Source organism: Pocillopora verrucosa, chromosome 1 (assembly GCF_036669915.1).
Source record: "Pocillopora verrucosa isolate sample1 chromosome 1, ASM3666991v2, whole genome shotgun sequence".
NCBI classification, from domain to species: domain Eukaryota; kingdom Metazoa; phylum Cnidaria; class Anthozoa; order Scleractinia; family Pocilloporidae; genus Pocillopora; species Pocillopora verrucosa.
Window position 1 is genome coordinate 26,673,659 of NC_089312.1, and position 17,523 is coordinate 26,691,181.

The window sequence follows — 17,523 nt, forward strand, 5'->3', positions numbered from 1 at the left end:
AAGTTTAAAAATTGATCATACGAACTTGTTGTTTGTATTTTCATACGCAGATTTAGTCGGAATTCGTCGTAAAGAGATCATGAACTTTTCTGTGAAAAGAAGTCGCGGTTTCGATACTTAATTGAAAGAGTTCAAAGATCCTTTTATGACTTAAAGGGAAGTACTGTGAGCCAAGAATCTGGCTTAAATCGCCAAAGAGTTCTCAGACCAGATCACCCAGCGTTTGAATCATCGCGTGGACTCAGACGAATAATAAACATCTTCCTTTACTCGAAAACTGTGTGCCAAATTTTCACATTCAAGAAACATTTTTTATTACTGATTAATCAGTATACAGGACTGATCTCATGCACATAAGGACTCTTGGCCTAGCCCGGCCAACCAGCTCTTTCACTTGGAAAAGGATGCGATTGCAAATTCGCAGCTGCTGGCTTGGGTTTTCAATCCTCACGTATGATCGACTTGGAATTTTCTTTCTCCTTCAATAGTGAAAAATGAAAACGTATCTTTCTTTTCGATGGAGAAGTATTTTTTTCGCAGTGCACAAGACACATTTAATTAAAGCAAGGCACGTTCAAGTCATCAACTGAAAATGAATTGGCGGGTACCTGCAATGTGTCAGAGTTAAAGTGACAAAATTCTGCTAAACTCTCATTTCAAAAGAAGATATATCAACTAGCCTTTTGATACCTGTCTTTTGAAGTTATTGCATCCACTTGCTTCCAAAGAATACTGTAGAATAATAGAGATTTTGATAGCTTTTCACTAAATAGAATAACAAATTATTAAAAAATTGAATTGCCCTTTGGCCTTTATTTCTTTTTTAATCCCGTTTGATTAACAGCTTTACCTGCGGTTTTTCCATATATCCTTTCCTTATTAATAACAGTACCAACGTTCTTTTTTTACCTCATGCGCTGCACGTTAGGTCATCGATTACAACCCGAGAGGAGAAGGAAATAGGAACAAGTTCGTAATCGCATATCTTTATTGATAAATCAATTCTATTCAGGAATTAAGTAAGAGTTTGCCAGGGGAAGGCCTGGTCTGAAACAAGTTTATTTGATGGCTCTATAGCTGTTTCATTTGCAATCAAATGGAAACACAAGAGAGGACAATTGCAAAGAGTAAATAGCATGAACGACAAAGTAGCCATATGGTTAGATATCTTTTTTTTAATGTTCTCTCTTTTTCATCTTTTGGTTTCACTGAAATCTCAGTGATGTTATTTTATTTGTAAGTATGAACACAGGTTTGATACAAATTCTTAAAAAAAGATCTCGCTTATAGTACAAAATAAAGTAAAAAGTGAGGGAATGCAATGAAGGGGAAATTTAGAGAACTGTGTTGACAGTCACATGATGGTATATATAAAAAATTACTAGTATACTTTGCTTAAAATAGCTATACATCAAAGGCTGCTTTTAATTCTCACTTTTAGTGGGTGCTTAAATGAAAAAAGAAAACTTCTTCTTGGTTGAACCAGGGCTTCTGATCTTTAATGTTTTCTGAGTTATCTTGAAAATTGAAAATGTTTTCTTTACTACTCAGCATAGAGTTCTGATTTGAATCTATTTGTGTCGGGTATGACGAACAGGCACCTAAAAGCTATCCTCTTTTCGTAACATTTTCTGTTCTTGGAATAGTAACTTCACCTGTTTCCTGTATGGATAATATTTTATGCTGGATTTTCACAATCTTCGCCTGAAATCTAAGAATTCTTTCTTGTAATCTGAGAATTTCCTTGGAAACTTCAGGTTCTTTGACGCTGTTGCTGAAAACACTTTCTTGGGTAATCTTTTCGAATGGATGGTCGATTTGTATTCGCACTGGCATAGAAGGATTGGGAAGCCTTATTTGTTCTTCCGAAGTTCTATCAGAGGAGCACGACCTTTTCCGATCATACATCGACGCATCGGGCAAAAGTGAACTCTCGGCCGACGAAGTTGGTGTGAGTTTGGATTTATCTTTTTGTTTTTCGACTGTCCTTTCACTAGGACTGCTGTCACGGTTTTTATCACCCGAACAGAGAGGGTCATTATCACTTTGGTGTTCCGTTTTGCCTTTAGCTTTACTTGCTTCGCCCACACCGACGTCTGTTTCATTACCTTGATTGCTTTTTATCGCTTCTTGAAGCCTCCTTTTCCTAGCTTGCCGGCTTTGCTCAAGCTCTCGTTTGTCTCTATTCCTATCAACCACGATTTCAGATGTTTTTAATCTTTCCTTTGTCTTCATGAAATCGTCTTTAAGCCGTGCAGCGCTAGCTCTTCTTGCGCTCGGCTGTCTGGCAGGTTCAAAGTCCAACCCCAGATAATGGCCCCACGTCCTTCGTATTAAGGGCGCTACTAGAGTCCATATATACACCAGACAACAAATATAACTCGATGCCATTTGCACCCAGACTGCTGCCCAATTCTTTATCATTTTCTTAAAATCAACGTTTTCATCTGGACTGTGCCAGTTCGTCATTACCATCATGACATGTAAAGATGCTAGGAAAAGAACAAAGTGAAAGAAAGAATAACTATAAGCGACATCTTCGCTTTCAAGTTCCTCGGCTCCTTTACCATCCTCATCAGGTATGTTCTCTTGTTTTCGTTGCTTCGTGTTTATTTCGACACTTTTTCGCAAGTATTCGGGATTGTCAGATAAAGAGAGTCCCAGTTTCCCAAGCTGTGAAGTGCTGGCGCGGACAGTGCACGCAAACGCTAATAAGGCAAACATCAAAAGCGCGCCAAAGATCGCTTGCCCATTCACACCAGATACCTTGTCATATTCCAGTATAACCGCGCCAAGTGGATTGCATTTTGAGTCTGGTTGAGATGAAAGGGTATTCCATGTAAGATACATGGTGTATATTGTAATGACTGAAGACTGCAGGAGACCAGCTCCTGTTGTTTCTTCCTGAATTCGCGGAAGCACAGAAATTATTGTAGCCAGCGCACAATGTCCTACGTTAAAACTGATATAAAAAGTATTCGCTTTACACTGTGATATATCGTCCGGGTTGGTGAAGAAAAGATAAAACATCACAGCCGCCGTGACAGAAATCGAATACACTAAAGCGGTTGAAAAGGCTAGTGAGAAGTACCAGCATTTCGTGTCAAGGGTGTCCATTTTCTCTGCCCAAGATACACTCCACGAATGACCAAAGTCGATGACGAGAATAATTTGAATGAGAATGAACATAAATCCACCTGTAAGTCCAATATACATCCATATCTTGCTGATAAGCTCCGAACTCGGTAGATAAAATACGAATCCTATTATCAAAACCAACAGGGAGAGTTTGATGTACCAGAAACCATTGTGGATCCTAGCGCGGAATTTTTTCTTAGAGTGCACGTTGTAAGTGAGGAATGAGAATAATAGAAAAAACATAGACATGGCGATTGAAACTCTGTAAACTGCTCCGTAGCCCACGAAATTGTCGCAAGTTCGTTTAGACGCGAGTCTCGTGCAGAGGAAAGGAATTTTGTCCAGATATAGTCGCATATTCGGGGAGAGCATTACGAGGCAAAGAACTGTACCAAGGAGAAGAAACACGGTGAAGTATAGCCTTGATCTAATACCACCGACTTTCTTTTTACAAAATAAACTGCACGCTGCTGAGCCTGCGCAACAAGCGACTTCACTCGCTACTTCCGCTACGCCCAGAGTCTGTAGAGCTGCTCCCATAGAAACCCATAAAGAACTCTGGGATAGGTTGAACAATAAACAAAGGATCACTCAGAACCATTCAAATGTGCCAGGCCTCACTTTTTCCCTTTTTTCGAACTAAAATAAGACTGCTTTTTACCTCTCGCTATCAAGAGACCACGATACCTGATTTGAATGTCTGTGCAGTAGGAAAGTCTTTCAATATGTTGTTAGGATGTCACACTTTGTATTGATTACGATGTGGTGTAAGCAATGCTGTTCTAAGTAGCTTTTTGATGGACTCAGCGTTGTTTAGAAAAGTTGTGCCACGGATAATTTACCAGACGAAATGCTTTAGGAGAGAATGGAGCTCGTTTGCTCTAAAACACACAATGATCGACAAGCTATTAGTCGATTTAGTTTGTCCAACAGATGAGTGATCAATCGACAATCCATTGCTTGTAACGTTCGCCCTCCATACTCCGTGTGCTCCACATTACTTAAACGATAACTCAAACGAGGTTCAGTGCAGTGCAAAAAGTGCTTTTCTTCCTTAGAGAAGGTAAAAATTCGGTGTGGCAGATGCTGATATTCACGATCAAAGTGCTAGCCACCCTGCGGAAACGCCTTGAAATTACGTTGTTTCGTAGTGAACGAAGTCACTGATCAATCGCGCGTGAAATACACCTCAGAAAATATTTCCCTCCAACAGACGAGAGCTTCAACTGGTGTGTGATTCGAACAAAGGCAAAATCCGATTTTCTAATTGCTCCTTTTTCTGGAATAATCTTGGATATCGCCCACAACCATCCAGAACTTTTCAGTTTTTTCTTCCGAACTAGTTGTTGCATGGAGTGTATTGTTATTTATGGTCGTGACAGGATTGAAACCAAATTACGCCACCAGTCAGCAGGTGAACGAGTCAATAACCGGCCGCTTGAGCCTGCCATACAGACCCTCTCAGGACAGCGTAGAGTTTTCAAGGCAAAGCTCTATAGGCGTCAATTTTGAAAATTCTAAGTTTTTGTGATAAGTGATTCCTCTAAAGTGAAAGGTAGCTCCCCTTGTGGCCTTCGTAATTTCTTCTTTTTTTTCGTGATAAAAAAAAGCCAACAATAAAATCAGGCAGGTTTGAGACAACAAACTGATTTCCTATTGTCGTATCAGTTAATTTCAACTTTTGTATGAAATTCTTAAATTATCTTTACGTCGGTTACAAATTAATAACGTTTGCAAAGCGAATAAAACGGAGGAAAGAAACTTCTGGTAAAACATTCAAATGATGAGATTGTTTAGACAGGCGTAGTAGGATGGAATCTAAAAGTTGTTCAAAGTCAATGCGTGCGTAGTGACCAATTTTGTCTATTTGGAACCAAAGGCCCACTTTCTCAAAATACAAATTCAATTACGGTGACTGATACACTGCATTTTCGAAAAATTCCCACTGTCAGACTAAAACGAAAAGGGCAAAATCTTATAAATTTTGAGATTGCAGCCACGTAAATTCAAGAAACATACAGTTTACGAGAGAACTTTTTTCTTTAATAATTCAGATTTCTGCATGGCAGAGCTTTGTGACTGCAATTTCAAAGATCATTTACACGGCCTTTACTTTACTCCACTTTGGAAAGAGTTGGAATTGAGATCTAAGTAATGATAGTATGGCCTGATAACGAGTAACATTCACGTGCGTACATATAGTAGAATGTTTTCAGGAAAAAATGTTCTGATTTGTTACAAGCGGAAAAAAAAAGAAACAAACACACAATCAAAGCGTAGACTTAGCTGAAAAACGTCCCTGCTTATCAAGAAACAAAAAAACAGTTTTTAATCTTAAGCGAAATTTGTAACCTTAACTTTCCACCACTATTTCCAAGGCAAAGAGGAGAACCTCGCTACTTTTCGAAATGCCCCGAGTTTATAGTGTTGGAAGAGTAACCCCGCGGAAGCCCACCGTCGGAGATCCTTTTCTCCGAACGCGTTTTTTAATTCTTTATGCGCCGAATCATGTGAACTATTTAATGAATATATAACAGAATGCCTTGATGGATTTATTGATAAGTGCACCAGAACTTGAGATATATACGTTTCCACATGTGTTGTTAGGGTCCGTTCCCCCAATGCTTCCTGCAGTTCCAAACCCAATCCTTGTATCGGGATCGCCAACGCATGGATCTCTGCTCCGTGCTATCAGTCCAAGTCGAGCTTTTGCACCTACCGCAGAGCTTTCTCGATGAACGTTAAAACCACCTTTTTCGCTGTTTGAACAGTTCTAACGGAACAAGAACAACACTTTTTGAACTCTTACTTTTCCATTGAAAGTCGGTTCATAACTTAACATTCATCAGTGTTAAATGTTATTCAACTCTAAGAATTACCGTAAAACTAAATTGTTTTCTACTTACTACAGGCATAGAAGATCCATTAATCAATGATTTCCATTGTGAAGAATCAATTCCACTAAGAAGCCGTGGAGAATCCAATTCGAAAATTCCAAATAAGTTTTCGTTCTTATAAGGTATCTTGAGCTCGAGCCATCTTGTGTGACCCTGAACTTTCATTCCAACACAGAGGCCCACTGTGATCTGGGCATCTGCATAGAAGGGAAATTTTGTTTCCTGTTGCGAAAGAAAAGGGTATGTTGAGGTTATTTTCAGCGTGAGAGAGGTGGAGACAGGGAGAGAGACACACAGACAGAGAGAGAGAGATGAGCATGGTGAATTCCGTGAACTCTAGGGAGCAGCAGTAGCTTGAAGTTGCTTCATGCTACTGAAAACCGAGATACGCTGCCTAGGATGGCTATCCTAACGTGTAAGCTGGCTTTGACTTTACCTTTCTTCAGTATCAGTATGTTGAAGAGTTGGAGTTCCTAAATGTTTTGACTAGTCATGAGGGCATGAAAACGGTTAAGAATGAAAAAAAGCGATCAATCCCCCCTTCCCAAAAAAGACCAAACAAACAGACGGAGAAAAAGCGAACCCATGTTAATCAATTCGACAACCAGAGGACGCTGATCTTTTTACTTCAATTAATCAAAATTTCATTTAAAAACTTGATGTGCAGCGTCCTCACCAAGTAAGGCAACAGTAAAACTCTTCTTTGGATCAGGAGTTCAGTGTTAAGGAATCGTCTTATCAATTTTTTTTAAAGAAAGGTTTATGACTCGAAAACCAAATTATATATATCCATATATTATAATTGAACCTTCTCATCGAGATTTTTAGCTTCTTCTGGATTGTAAGCTTCCGTATTTTTCCACAGGTCAGAGGAATATGAGAATGTTCCCTATGATAAATTCACAGATAAACATTATAGCTACTCTCTCAACAAAATAATACAACTATCTTTCATTCAAATCAGGTTTAAAGGTAAAGTTACTACTTTTAAATACTAATGCACCAAGAAGTGTTGATCTTACCGATTAAATATCTTTTTTCCACTCTACTGACCTAAGCTTGAGTCAGTCGGTAATTAGGTCAGTAAGCATTTTAGCCACTCAGCCGCACTTCTCCCTGTGGGACTGTTAGTTTGTCGGTTGGGCACTTGTCAGTCACTCAGTCAGACAACTTGACACTAAGTTCGACTCTCAGTCGTCCATTCGTCTGTCAGTCTGTTAGCGATTGAGTAAGTTAGTCAATCAGATCGTCGGTCGGTCAAAGTTAGACCGTAAGCACAGTCAGACATCCACACTTCAATATCGTAAATCGTGCATGATCACTATCCTAGAGCAAATTTCAACTGTTTTTTTATTGTAAGTAATCCAGAATTACATTGGTTTTATTCCTGTATGATCTATTATTGGTCAAGAAAAACTCCTGTCAGTCCCTTTACCAATCAGATCCAAAACGAAGACCAATCATGCTTTTCCCCGCGCTTCAACCAGTTTGCTGTTGTGATTATCACTGGCTCATTCTTCGGAATTGGTGATGAATCGAAAAGCGCTCCAAGCACAGAGGTATCGAACAATCAGGCACTATTAGTTATGCTGCTACTGTTTGCTACTGTTTGCTCTTGGAGGAAGAGGCGCAAAGTCGGGTTTTTTTTTTTTGCAAAAGTAGGTAGGTGCATGTAATCCACAATGAGAAGAGGATTTATGAATTCGTTTCAGCATCATAAATCGCTGCCAAACTTACCTTGTTTCCGTTAATTTTCATAGCTAATGTCCAGCCTCCCTTTCCACACTCTGGGGTCTTTTCCATTAAACAATAAATCAAACTTGTTTTTTGTCCTATTCTGATATAGTAGGCATCGTTTTTAACAGATCCATAGGAAGATCTGTGAAAAGAAAAGAAAATATGGCGAAATATAGAAAATAAAAAAGGGTCGAATGTTTACTCATACAAACTGATGACCTCTAAGAGAGTTGAACTTTAAACAAGTTATGATAATATTATGCATCTTAGTGGGCACTCTTTGGAGATGCGTGTAACCTTACTCCCCAAGGGGCCGGTCATTATTTATCACCTGGGGGGTAGGTTAGGATGATTTTGTTATTGTAATGCAATGCATCTTGGTGGGTACTCTTTGGAGGTGCGTGTAACCTTACTCCCCAAGGGGCCGGTCATTATTTATCACGGGGAGGGGGGGGGGGATAGGTTTGGATGATTTTGTTATTGTAATATAATGCATCTTGGTGGGTAGTCTTTAGAGGTGCGTGTAACCTTACTCCCAATGGGACCGGTCATAATTTATCACCGAAGGGGGGGGGGGAGAAGTTTGGATGATTTTGTTATTGTGATACAATGCATCTAGTTGAGTACTCTTTGAGGGTGCGTGTAACCTTACTCCCGGTCCAGGGCCGGTCATTACTTATCGCCTTATGTGGGGGTTTGGATGATTTTGGTTGTGTCACGATAAAACTCACCTGATTCCCCCATAAGGCTTGGTGATATTCTTATAACCCTCCGCACTATAGTTCCCCCGTTATACTCTGTCGGTAACGGCTGGCCCCACCTCCGTTCCCCCATGTGATCCCCCCAAAATTCACCAACCCCCTCCCCCTTCCGGTTGATAGATAATGACTAATACCTAATGAAGAAACAAGGTTATTAAGCCAGAAACTGGACTTGTCAGTCATTTGTCAGTCTTAACAACTGACACTTTCCGTTATTTTGCGGTCTACAGTACTAGTCTCCTCGAGCAGCTAGAGATTTAGTTACACTTGCTACAAAAGAGAAGGCAAGAAATTTAGGAACATCCCAAACACACACACACAAAAGCCACCACTACCCACGATTACTCACCTGCGATCGAGAATATCCAAGCATGACTCGGCAGGATTACTCGGACTATCTCCTAATTCTTCGATGAAAAATAATAACAGAATAAAAAAAAGACAGATGGAAGTTAAAAAAACCCTTATAGCTTCTTTTCAAATTTATTCTCAAATTTACTTTGTTTCCAAAAAGTGTGTGATTGTTTTGGCTTTTTTAGTGCTCCACGATTTCAACTTTTTATTTCTTCCAAGCACATTCATCGAAGGCCACGAGAGAAAACGTGAAAATAAAACAATTTACGGAGTTTGCTGGTAAATAAACCAAGAAATTGAGTGACAAGAAGCAAACACATAGAAAGTGGATGTCGTTTTAATATAAAATATGGACTAAAAGCACTTGTGCACCAACTTACGCAGTAAACGCAAGGGAATATTTACAGTTTCTTTCCTGAAAGGAATTGTTAGAAAAAAAAAAAAGATTTTCGATATTACCTGCAATGACTTGTTTTTGAGGAAGTGGCTAAAAATAAAAAAAACAAGGAAATAGAATGAGTTACACACCAACTATTTTAATTATCAATAATTATGGAATACGAATACCCTTTTTTTTCGTTTTGGTTTTATTCTAGCAGGCCATGATTACTTCAGCACAACCAAATAAGCCTGTAAAATATTGATAACAGAGTTGTGGTGTTGTCTAACGACTTTCTGGATTAGAAACTTCACTTTAACTAACAATGAAATGGTGTATATTTGTACTTTTAAAATTTACCCCTCGCAGATTCAGCACGGGTGATGTAAACCTACATTTCGAATCGAATAAATCAGGAACCAAGTCCATGAGAGGTAAGTCGCCCGAATCAATTCCGCTTAATTGGAAAAAAATAGCACGTCGAAATCAATTCAACCGGCCTACTACGAAGATTCTCTTCGGCTCATGTGAGGAAAGACGTCAAAATTGGGCCTTAATTGACTTGGATTTTTTTAACATCTTTATTCAACAATGATATACTATTTTTAACAGTATGATTCGTATTGAATCCACACAAGCCAATTTCCAATTTTGGTCGCTGATGGCATGAATGCGAAACTCGATTGTCTCTGAATTGGTAAATCCGATTTTGAAAAACACCTGCGGTTCTTAGGTTCTTAACATGCATCCACTATGAATCTCTGTTATAGCTGTTTATCTAAAAATTTCAAAAAATAGCCATCCAATAATTCATTTCTAATCAATTTTTTTCTGTTGGTGTTCTTCCCGTCTTTTAACTTTGTTTCCACGACGATTTGTGAATAGATTCGTTGCTCTTGAATAAATATTTCAATTTCCTTCATAAAAGCTTCCTTAAAATCTAAATATTTGCTTTTCTTTTCCTCAGCCGCTGGCAAAGTCAACACAATATATACCAGTTGCCACGGGTTTTGTTAAATAAGACCTGGCAAATTAAAAACAAGTCTTATCAAGCTTATTAAGCAGACTACAGTTTCTTTCGTTTCTAAATTGAAGCATATGAAGTCAGTGGTAAAAAAAAAATAAAGGCTAATGAAAAATTATATATTTGAGGTTCTTCAAACAATAGCTTCCAAAGTGCTCATCTTCAGCGATTGAAATCTGCCTCTATCGGAAATAATATTGTACTACGTTACAATGGTTCTTGAATCGCTGATATCGCAATATAAAATATTTTAAAACAATTTATGAATCATTTAGTTTTGTTAAGAGTGCTTTTTGCTTTTTAATATTGGTACCAGAAATAAATAAATGCTTTTTTATGCTTTTTTTTTTTTTAACTCAGTCATTTGTTGTCAATATGCTGTGTAGCTTCTGGTATGAAAACGTGTTTCAATCCCAACGCGCAAGCAAGCAAAACGTATTTTCCATTTAATTGTGGGAAATACAAAAATGCATAACTTTTTTCTCATTTCTAGTTGCTACAAGTATTAGCTTCCTCTTTACCTTGGCTTCCACAAAACTACATCATAATGCAACAATATCTATCTTTTTAATGTTCCTAAGAAAGAAAAACAGCCACAATTCCCGCTGGAATAATTTTTATCCTTTGTGATAAAGCAACGAAATTGACCTTTTACCCCGTATTTTCGCAACCGTGCAAGCCAGTATATAGTGGAAACATTCGTAAATGATATTTTGTAAATACCATACCACTTTTCAATTTACCTCTCCCATTTTCTTAAAACATAAAATGGCATCCAATTTGAGCCTGAAGCATGTTATAAATAGCATTATGTGCAATGACGAGACTTGTGCCAGTGACGATAATTTAAGTTTTGCTACAGTGCCAGAGTCGGCAAGTTTATTGAAAATATTATAACATTATAACTCTTGATTGAAAATTTGCAAAACTTTCTCAGCAAGTTCGAGCTCTGTCTCAGTTGTTTTTAAGGCATTAACGAAATAAACTGTTAAAAAATCTGCACCTTAATTTCTTGCTCTTTGTAATACAATCTTCATCAGAGAGTGTCATTTTGCAACAAGCTTTGAGGAGAGGAAAAAACTCCTGACCACCTATTTACATAGTTCTTACCCTTATCTGATGAAAAACCCATCCTCTTGAGTAAATCACCTTTCCACTGTCACACTGATTCGTAACTCCGTCGGAGATCATCTCACAAGTTTTCATTTTTCCACCGTAGTTATACGAGATACAGCTTGCTTTGTTATGGCAAGCTTGGAGACAGGTCATCCAGTCTGTATTGAGAATCGTGTCTTCTACGAACCCACGAAAGTAGCTATCTTGGTGAGTTGAACATGTGGTAGGCCCAAATTTGACCAAGAACAAGAAAGAAATTGCTGCCAAAAGCATATTAGCCAATGTTTGTTCGATGCTAATCAAAACGAAAGCATTTCTCGTTGTACTTCAGTTCCCTTTCAGATTAGGATAACGCGAACGATTTTTTCCCCTCCAGCATCGACAATCTGTACAACTCTCTTACGCATGAATTTGCAATTCATTTCACAATGATCACGTAAGTGGTTAAATGGCAAATTAGCATGGAAAATTGGAAAATCCCGACAAGCCAATGACGTAGAAAAAGAGATCTTGTGTACGCAAGAAGCAATAATCAATAAACTGAGGAGTTTCAGTTACGTTTTGGCAGCATACGTCAAATTGTCAATGGTGTTCAATCTAATATAACAAATGCGAGAGGAACACATGCGGTTAATCTGTGAGTAATGCAAACAATGTCACCGTAAAATTCGTTTTAGTCCAATTTATGGGAAGAGGTGTCGTCGCTTGTTTGATTAAGACTCAGAATATGCAGGAAAAATTAGTTAAAGTCTAATTAAGGAAATTAACCTATTGGTAAAAAGAAAAATATATCTGTGTTCATAAAGATAGGTGTTTTAAAGCAAATAATATTCAGCCAGTTGTTGTCAATTCGCTCGGTGGAGCGCAGACGAGAGAAGTTTAATGGCGCGCTGAATTCGGCGGTTGAGGAACCTGAGAATTCATTTATGACGAAAACTTCCTTGAATTTATTTTTAAAAATAGTGTAGATTAATAACTCATCGTTACCCTTTTGGTAAATAGTAATTTGTGACAACAAATCGCTGGGCGTTTTTTTTTTCTTTTTGGCTAGCGAATGAAATAGAGGGTAAAAAAAATTTGAATATGTTTATGTCCAAACATCGGCTGCGAAGAAAACTGCAGTAAGCGTGGCACCATTTACATCTGTACTTAGTCACTTATTCACAGTCTATGCCGCTTAGTTACAGTCTATGCCGCTCCACTTTGACCCACTTTATTAGATTTATTAGATTCCTGTCATGTTTGGACATATATAGGAAATATAATAATAGGGTATAGGAAATGAAACCAGCCAGTTTAAGCAACAGAAAAAAAAACATGACTTAACATGAGAGCTGAGACTAGAATTATATTGAAGTAAAAATATTCTCCCATCCTTGATCTCATTTCGGTGAAGCCACCATTTATAATTAACCTAAATAGCCAAGCGAGAAATACTGGGTCGAGTTCCCTGTATCCGCCATCTTGGAAATTACGAAGTAATCGGTGACGTTGGTTACAGAGTACTGTACTTCGTGTTTTGGCTCAAGCAAATCGAAATAATGAGTCGCAAACAAACTCCAAGTGACTTTCTGAAGCAAATTATTGGCCGTCCTGTTGTGGTGAAGCTCAATAATGGCGTCGATTACCGAGGTAAACGAGATTCGTTACACTTCCTACATCATAGTTTTACCACGTGCTTCTCTAAAATAACAACGTTCAAATTGAGAAAAAACATCAACCTTCTTACGATATTTTATGATGAAGAGAGTCAATCCTTTTCACGTCTTTTTGTTACTTACGGCTCACCTTTTTTGCTGTTGCATTTAAGTTTGGCCCGTTTCATTTCATTCCAGCATGAATTAAACCCTCCGACCAATTAAAAACAAACAAAACAAAGACAAAAATAAATAAATAAATAAATAAATAAATAATGAAACAAAAAAATAAGACGAGCTGTAGTTAGCTCTGTCATTAAGGTCAACTAGTGGTATGTTCTTGTCAATTTGAATAGTTTTCGTATTTTAGTATCACACTTGAAACAAATTTTTCATCTTTTTGTTATAATTATTTTATTCCGTGATTGGAAAACGCCTGAATAAATACAGACAGGGGCCTGATATTCATCATTAACAATTTCAGATCTTAAAGAAATGCCATGGAAAGTTTGAGTGCTGTATTTATGAGATGTTGCTTTTCAAAGGAAAAAACCAACCTTAAACACTTACACAGACTCTGTTTTAGCATTGATATGTGGTAATCTGAGCAGAAAATCGCACTGCTTTTCAATTTTTCCTAAACTCCACCAGTTTAGCATGGCATTGCTATGGTTTCATGTGTGTGATCAGGAAAGTTTGTGACATGCTGGAACATCTTTCATCTCTGTCATTTTATAATCATATACATTTTATGGTTACTGGTGAAACTAGTAAACACATTTTATCATGCTGTAAGTAAGTAAAGGGCATTTTGTGTCCTTTTCAGAAAGTTATTATAAACTCACAAAGTGAGACCAAAAATTAGTTGACATATTTTGGTGTTCTTTTAAAGGACTTTTACCTTAGTTTTCTCTGCAACCATTGATTGGTTCATCACACAATACACTCTCTCCTTATCTCCCTCCTCTGTAGAGGGAAAGAGTATGTTGCATGATAACTCAGTCATCTTAATGACTGAGCAGTGAAAACTAGAGGTTGATCCCATGCTCATCAGTTGGATTGCTGCGTTCCTAACAGACAGACAGCAGGCTGTAAGAACAGGTGCAACACTATCAGATTGGAAATTCCTCAAAGGAGGTCTGCCTCAGGGAGTTAAACTAGGAGTGATACTTTTCATAATAATGACAAACAATCTTTTAACTGATTGGCCACTGAGAGTCGAGTTTCTGGATGACACGTCTGCCATAGAAATACTACCCAGGAACTCTATCAGTCTGCTCAATTCGATTGTATCTGACATTCACAGATTTTCTATGGATCACAACATGCAACTAAACCCTATTAAGTGTAAAGAGATGTTAATTAACTTTATGTTTTATCCTGACTTTACTCTCAGACCATTAGTTGTTGGTAACAACAGTATAGAACATGTATCAACCAACAAGAGTATTTATCAATAGCACCTTTGGTGGAATAGTCATGTAGACTACATATATAAAGAAGCTTGCAAGAAGCTCTACTCCCGACATATTCCATGTCGAGCCAGTGTGGATCAAGGTAGCTTGTTAAAGGTCCACACAAGCTTTGTTAGATCTGTTCTAGAGTACACCGTGCCTGTGTGGCAATCCATTCCAGGTTATCTGTCTGACAAAATTGAATCCATACAGAAAAGGGCACTTAAGATAAGTTTTCCCATGTGCTGATAGCTACTCAGATGCCCTTGAGTTAGCATGGGTGGAGACCCTTGCGTACAGAAGAGATAAGAAATGTAAAGAGTATATGTGCAAAATAAAGGACTTAAACCACCCTCTTCTCCTCTTCTGTCCCTATACCCTAAGGCACAAATTAGACCAGCTGTACTTTTACAGAAACGTTACTACCTGTTGAACAAAGTGCACCAAAGACTTTTTCACTTTTAAGTATTTTTAACAAATGTGATGCATGTTCTGTTGTGGTGTATATAATTTGTACTTAATATGTACAGAAATGTACATTGTTGATCTTATTAAGTTTTCACTGTATTATAACTTGTTAGTTCAGTAAGTTACTGCAAGAGAGTTTAATAAACTGTTATTGTTATTATTACAAGACCAAACAACAGCTGCAAGAGACTATTTTTACCATTTAAGCACTAAAATGAGTGATATCTCCCTGTCAATTACATTAAAAGGAAAAAAAAAATTTCAAGGTTCTTTCCTTGAGGTTAATTCCATTATGATTTTTACATTTTATTTTCCCACAATGCCTTTATATAGTTAGTTAACTACAGAGTTTGCAAATGTCAGACACTTTCCTTCATTAAGGTGACACCATAAAGGTCCTTACAAACTCCTTGCTATCCTTACAAAAGTATGCTCACTTGTATCTGTTATTGACAATTAAGATGCTATTCATTAGCAAAGGAGATGACAGCTGACCCATGAAACAGACAAAAATACATGTAAAAGGTTACCTAGTGTGTGTTCACCCATTACCAGCAGTAACCACATGCACCTTGTGGATGCTTTTGTTTAACTTGTGATGTTGTGTCTCCTATTGTGTGCTTTTGATCACTAGGTATGTTAAAAAGCACACTATAAATTAATAAATTATTATTATTATTATTATTATTATCATTATTGTTATTGTTATTATTATTATTATTATTATTATTATTATTATTATGGCATGCCATGTCAATTTAATTTTGTTTTCGGTCTTTGGGTAGACACATAAATACAATTGGTTGTGATTTCTTTCAGGAGTACTTGCCTGCCTTGATGGTTACATGAACATTGCCTTAGAACAAACAGAGGAGTATGCAAATGGACAGGTGAGCCAAATTTCTTGTACCTATTTTATATTAATCAATGCTCTCATGTTTGCACTTCTCTCCTCCTTGTCCACAAAATTAAGTTTTGCCTTTAGACTCATTTCCTTCACTTACCTTGAAGCCTTCAATATGGCAGGCATTGTGCTCTTCTTGTGGAATGATTTATGGATGTTTTTTGACAGTGTGGAGTTAGGAGAAAAGGGTAAAGGGTAGTGATTAACCTTTTAACCCTTAAGAGTGACCAGCATCTAATTTCTCTGTACAGTATCACTCTTGAATCACACATTTAGGTCATGAGAATAAAGGAAATCATCAGCAACTAAAGAAGCTCTGGATTGTTAAACAAACTCTCCTTGTTAGTACTTTGGGAAATGTATAGAGAACTTATGGAGAATATGCATACTGATGTTGGGGTGTAAAGTGTTAACTTGATCAAATGAAAGTGAACCATCTCAGTACACTAGAACTTTCAAAACATTACAGTCTATAATAAGTTTGTAGCCTTCGGCTTATTGAAGCATTTTTTTCTTCAACTGGATTTCCCAAAGGGACGGGGAAGAGTTAAAAAAAGCACAAGTGGAATTTTTAGGCATTCAGGAATTTCTATCAGTAAGTTGGTAGACAAACATTGTGGGTATGGATATTTTATAGAATCCATGGCTTAATTTCAATTAATAATTAATTTATGCAACACTGCAATCTAATTAATCTCATTTATTTTTCAGCTGAAAAACAAATATGGTGATGCTTTTTTGAGAGGAAACAATGGTATGTAGCCGTTAGGATCTAAGTCTGTTGAAGGGACACTCCTTGTTCTTGAAAATAAAAATCATAAAAGAAGGATAATGAAATAAACCCTCATTCCCATTTTAAAAGGAAAAAAAAAGAAATAGAAATCAATAAACCAGCCATGATTTTATGTTAAATTCCATTCTCTGTCATAAAATTGTAAATTTTAGCTCATCACTACTTTGTGTTTTGCTCTTTGTATCCATCTGATTTTATTTGCGTTCATCTACTATCCTTTCAGAAGCCAGGGTTTGCATGGAAATTCTTCATCCATAGTTCTGTAAGAGTGAACTTCACACCCCCTCAATTTAACCCTTTTAAACTCCTGCAAGTGACTAGGATCTAATTTCTCCTTATAATATCACCCCTGAATCAAACATTTAGGTCAGGAGAATATAGAAAATGATCACCAACTAATGAAGCTTTTGATTGTTAAGCAAACTGTCCTTGAAGGCGCATTAGTAAATGCACAGAGAACAGTATGGAGAATATGCATACTGATGTTGGAGTGTAATGGGTCGTGGGAGCTATGTTACTGAATGATGTATCTGTTCCTTTTCAGTGTTGTACATCAGCACTCAAAAGACGAGTAGAAGATGAAAATAAGCAAGTGAAGAAAAGGAAATATCAGACCACAACATCCGCCAACAAAGTTTACATCTGCTCATGGTTCCTTGTAAATAGCAGTTTTGCTCATGATTCCGTGTAAATAACTAGTGTTTTTGTATTTTTCATTGTGGAAGTCAATAAAGTTTTGCCATAATACAGAAATTTGTTGTTGATGTATTTGTTATTTCTTAGGTCACTTTAATTTAGGGCAGCATTGAAATTCAGCTTAAATTCAGGGATTTGCTGTTCCTCCTAATACTTTCATAACTG

The 17,523-nt window shown here is 37.3% G+C and overlaps 3 protein-coding genes across 3 annotated transcripts; 1 reads left to right on the forward strand and 2 right to left on the reverse strand.

The window, feature by feature from the left end:
• Positions 1-63: 63 nt before the first annotated feature.
• Positions 64-4,605, reverse strand: LOC131771625 (probable serine incorporator). Its single transcript, XM_059087465.2, has one exon. The coding sequence runs from the start codon at positions 3,676-3,678 to the stop codon at positions 1,609-1,611; it is 2,070 nt and encodes a 689-aa protein (XP_058943448.2). The 5' UTR covers positions 3,679-4,605; the 3' UTR covers positions 64-1,608.
• A 558-nt stretch (positions 4,606-5,163) lies between these two features.
• LOC131771618 (uncharacterized) lies at positions 5,164-11,832 on the reverse strand. Its single transcript, XM_059087456.2, has 7 exons — positions 11,401-11,832; positions 9,347-9,374; positions 8,883-8,940; positions 7,773-7,914; positions 6,844-6,924; positions 6,045-6,257; positions 5,164-5,911 (listed from the first exon to the last, which is right to left on the reverse strand). The coding sequence occupies exons 1-7, from the start codon at positions 11,677-11,679 to the stop codon at positions 5,654-5,656; spliced, it is 1,059 nt and encodes a 352-aa protein (XP_058943439.2). The 5' UTR covers positions 11,680-11,832; the 3' UTR covers positions 5,164-5,653.
• Positions 11,833-12,844: 1,012 nt separating this feature from the next.
• Positions 12,845-17,415, forward strand: LOC131771610 (U6 snRNA-associated Sm-like protein LSm6). The gene is made up of 4 exons (XM_059087432.2): positions 12,845-13,038; positions 15,785-15,855; positions 16,581-16,623; positions 17,207-17,415. Exons 1-4 carry the CDS (start codon positions 12,948-12,950, stop codon positions 17,242-17,244), a joined length of 243 nt encoding a protein of 80 aa, XP_058943415.1. The 5' UTR covers positions 12,845-12,947; the 3' UTR covers positions 17,245-17,415.
• Positions 17,416-17,523: the final 108 nt, after the last annotated feature.

Coding starts and splice junctions, on each gene's coding strand:
- LOC131771610 (XM_059087432.2), top strand. CDS start 12,948: ATGAGTCGCAAACAAACTCCAAGTGACTTTCTGAAGCAAATTATTGGC. Junction 13,039..15,784: donor TAATGGCGTCGATTACCGAG/GTAAACGAGATT, acceptor GATTTCTTTCAG/GAGTACTTGCCTGCCTTGAT. Junction 16,624..17,206: donor TTTTTTGAGAGGAAACAATG/GTATGTAGCCGT, acceptor GTTCCTTTTCAG/TGTTGTACATCAGCACTCAA.
- LOC131771625 (XM_059087465.2), bottom strand. CDS start 3,678: ATGGGAGCAGCTCTACAGACTCTGGGCGTAGCGGAAGTAGCGAGTGAA.
- LOC131771618 (XM_059087456.2), bottom strand. CDS start 11,679: ATGCTTTTGGCAGCAATTTCTTTCTTGTTCTTGGTCAAATTTGGGCCT. Junction 9,375..11,400: donor GGGTTTTTCATCAGATAAGG/GTAAGAACTATG, acceptor TTTTATTTTTAG/CCACTTCCTCAAAAACAAGT. Junction 6,258..6,843: donor CTAAAAATCTCGATGAGAAG/GTTCAATTATAA, acceptor CTTTCGCAACAG/GAAACAAAATTTCCCTTCTA.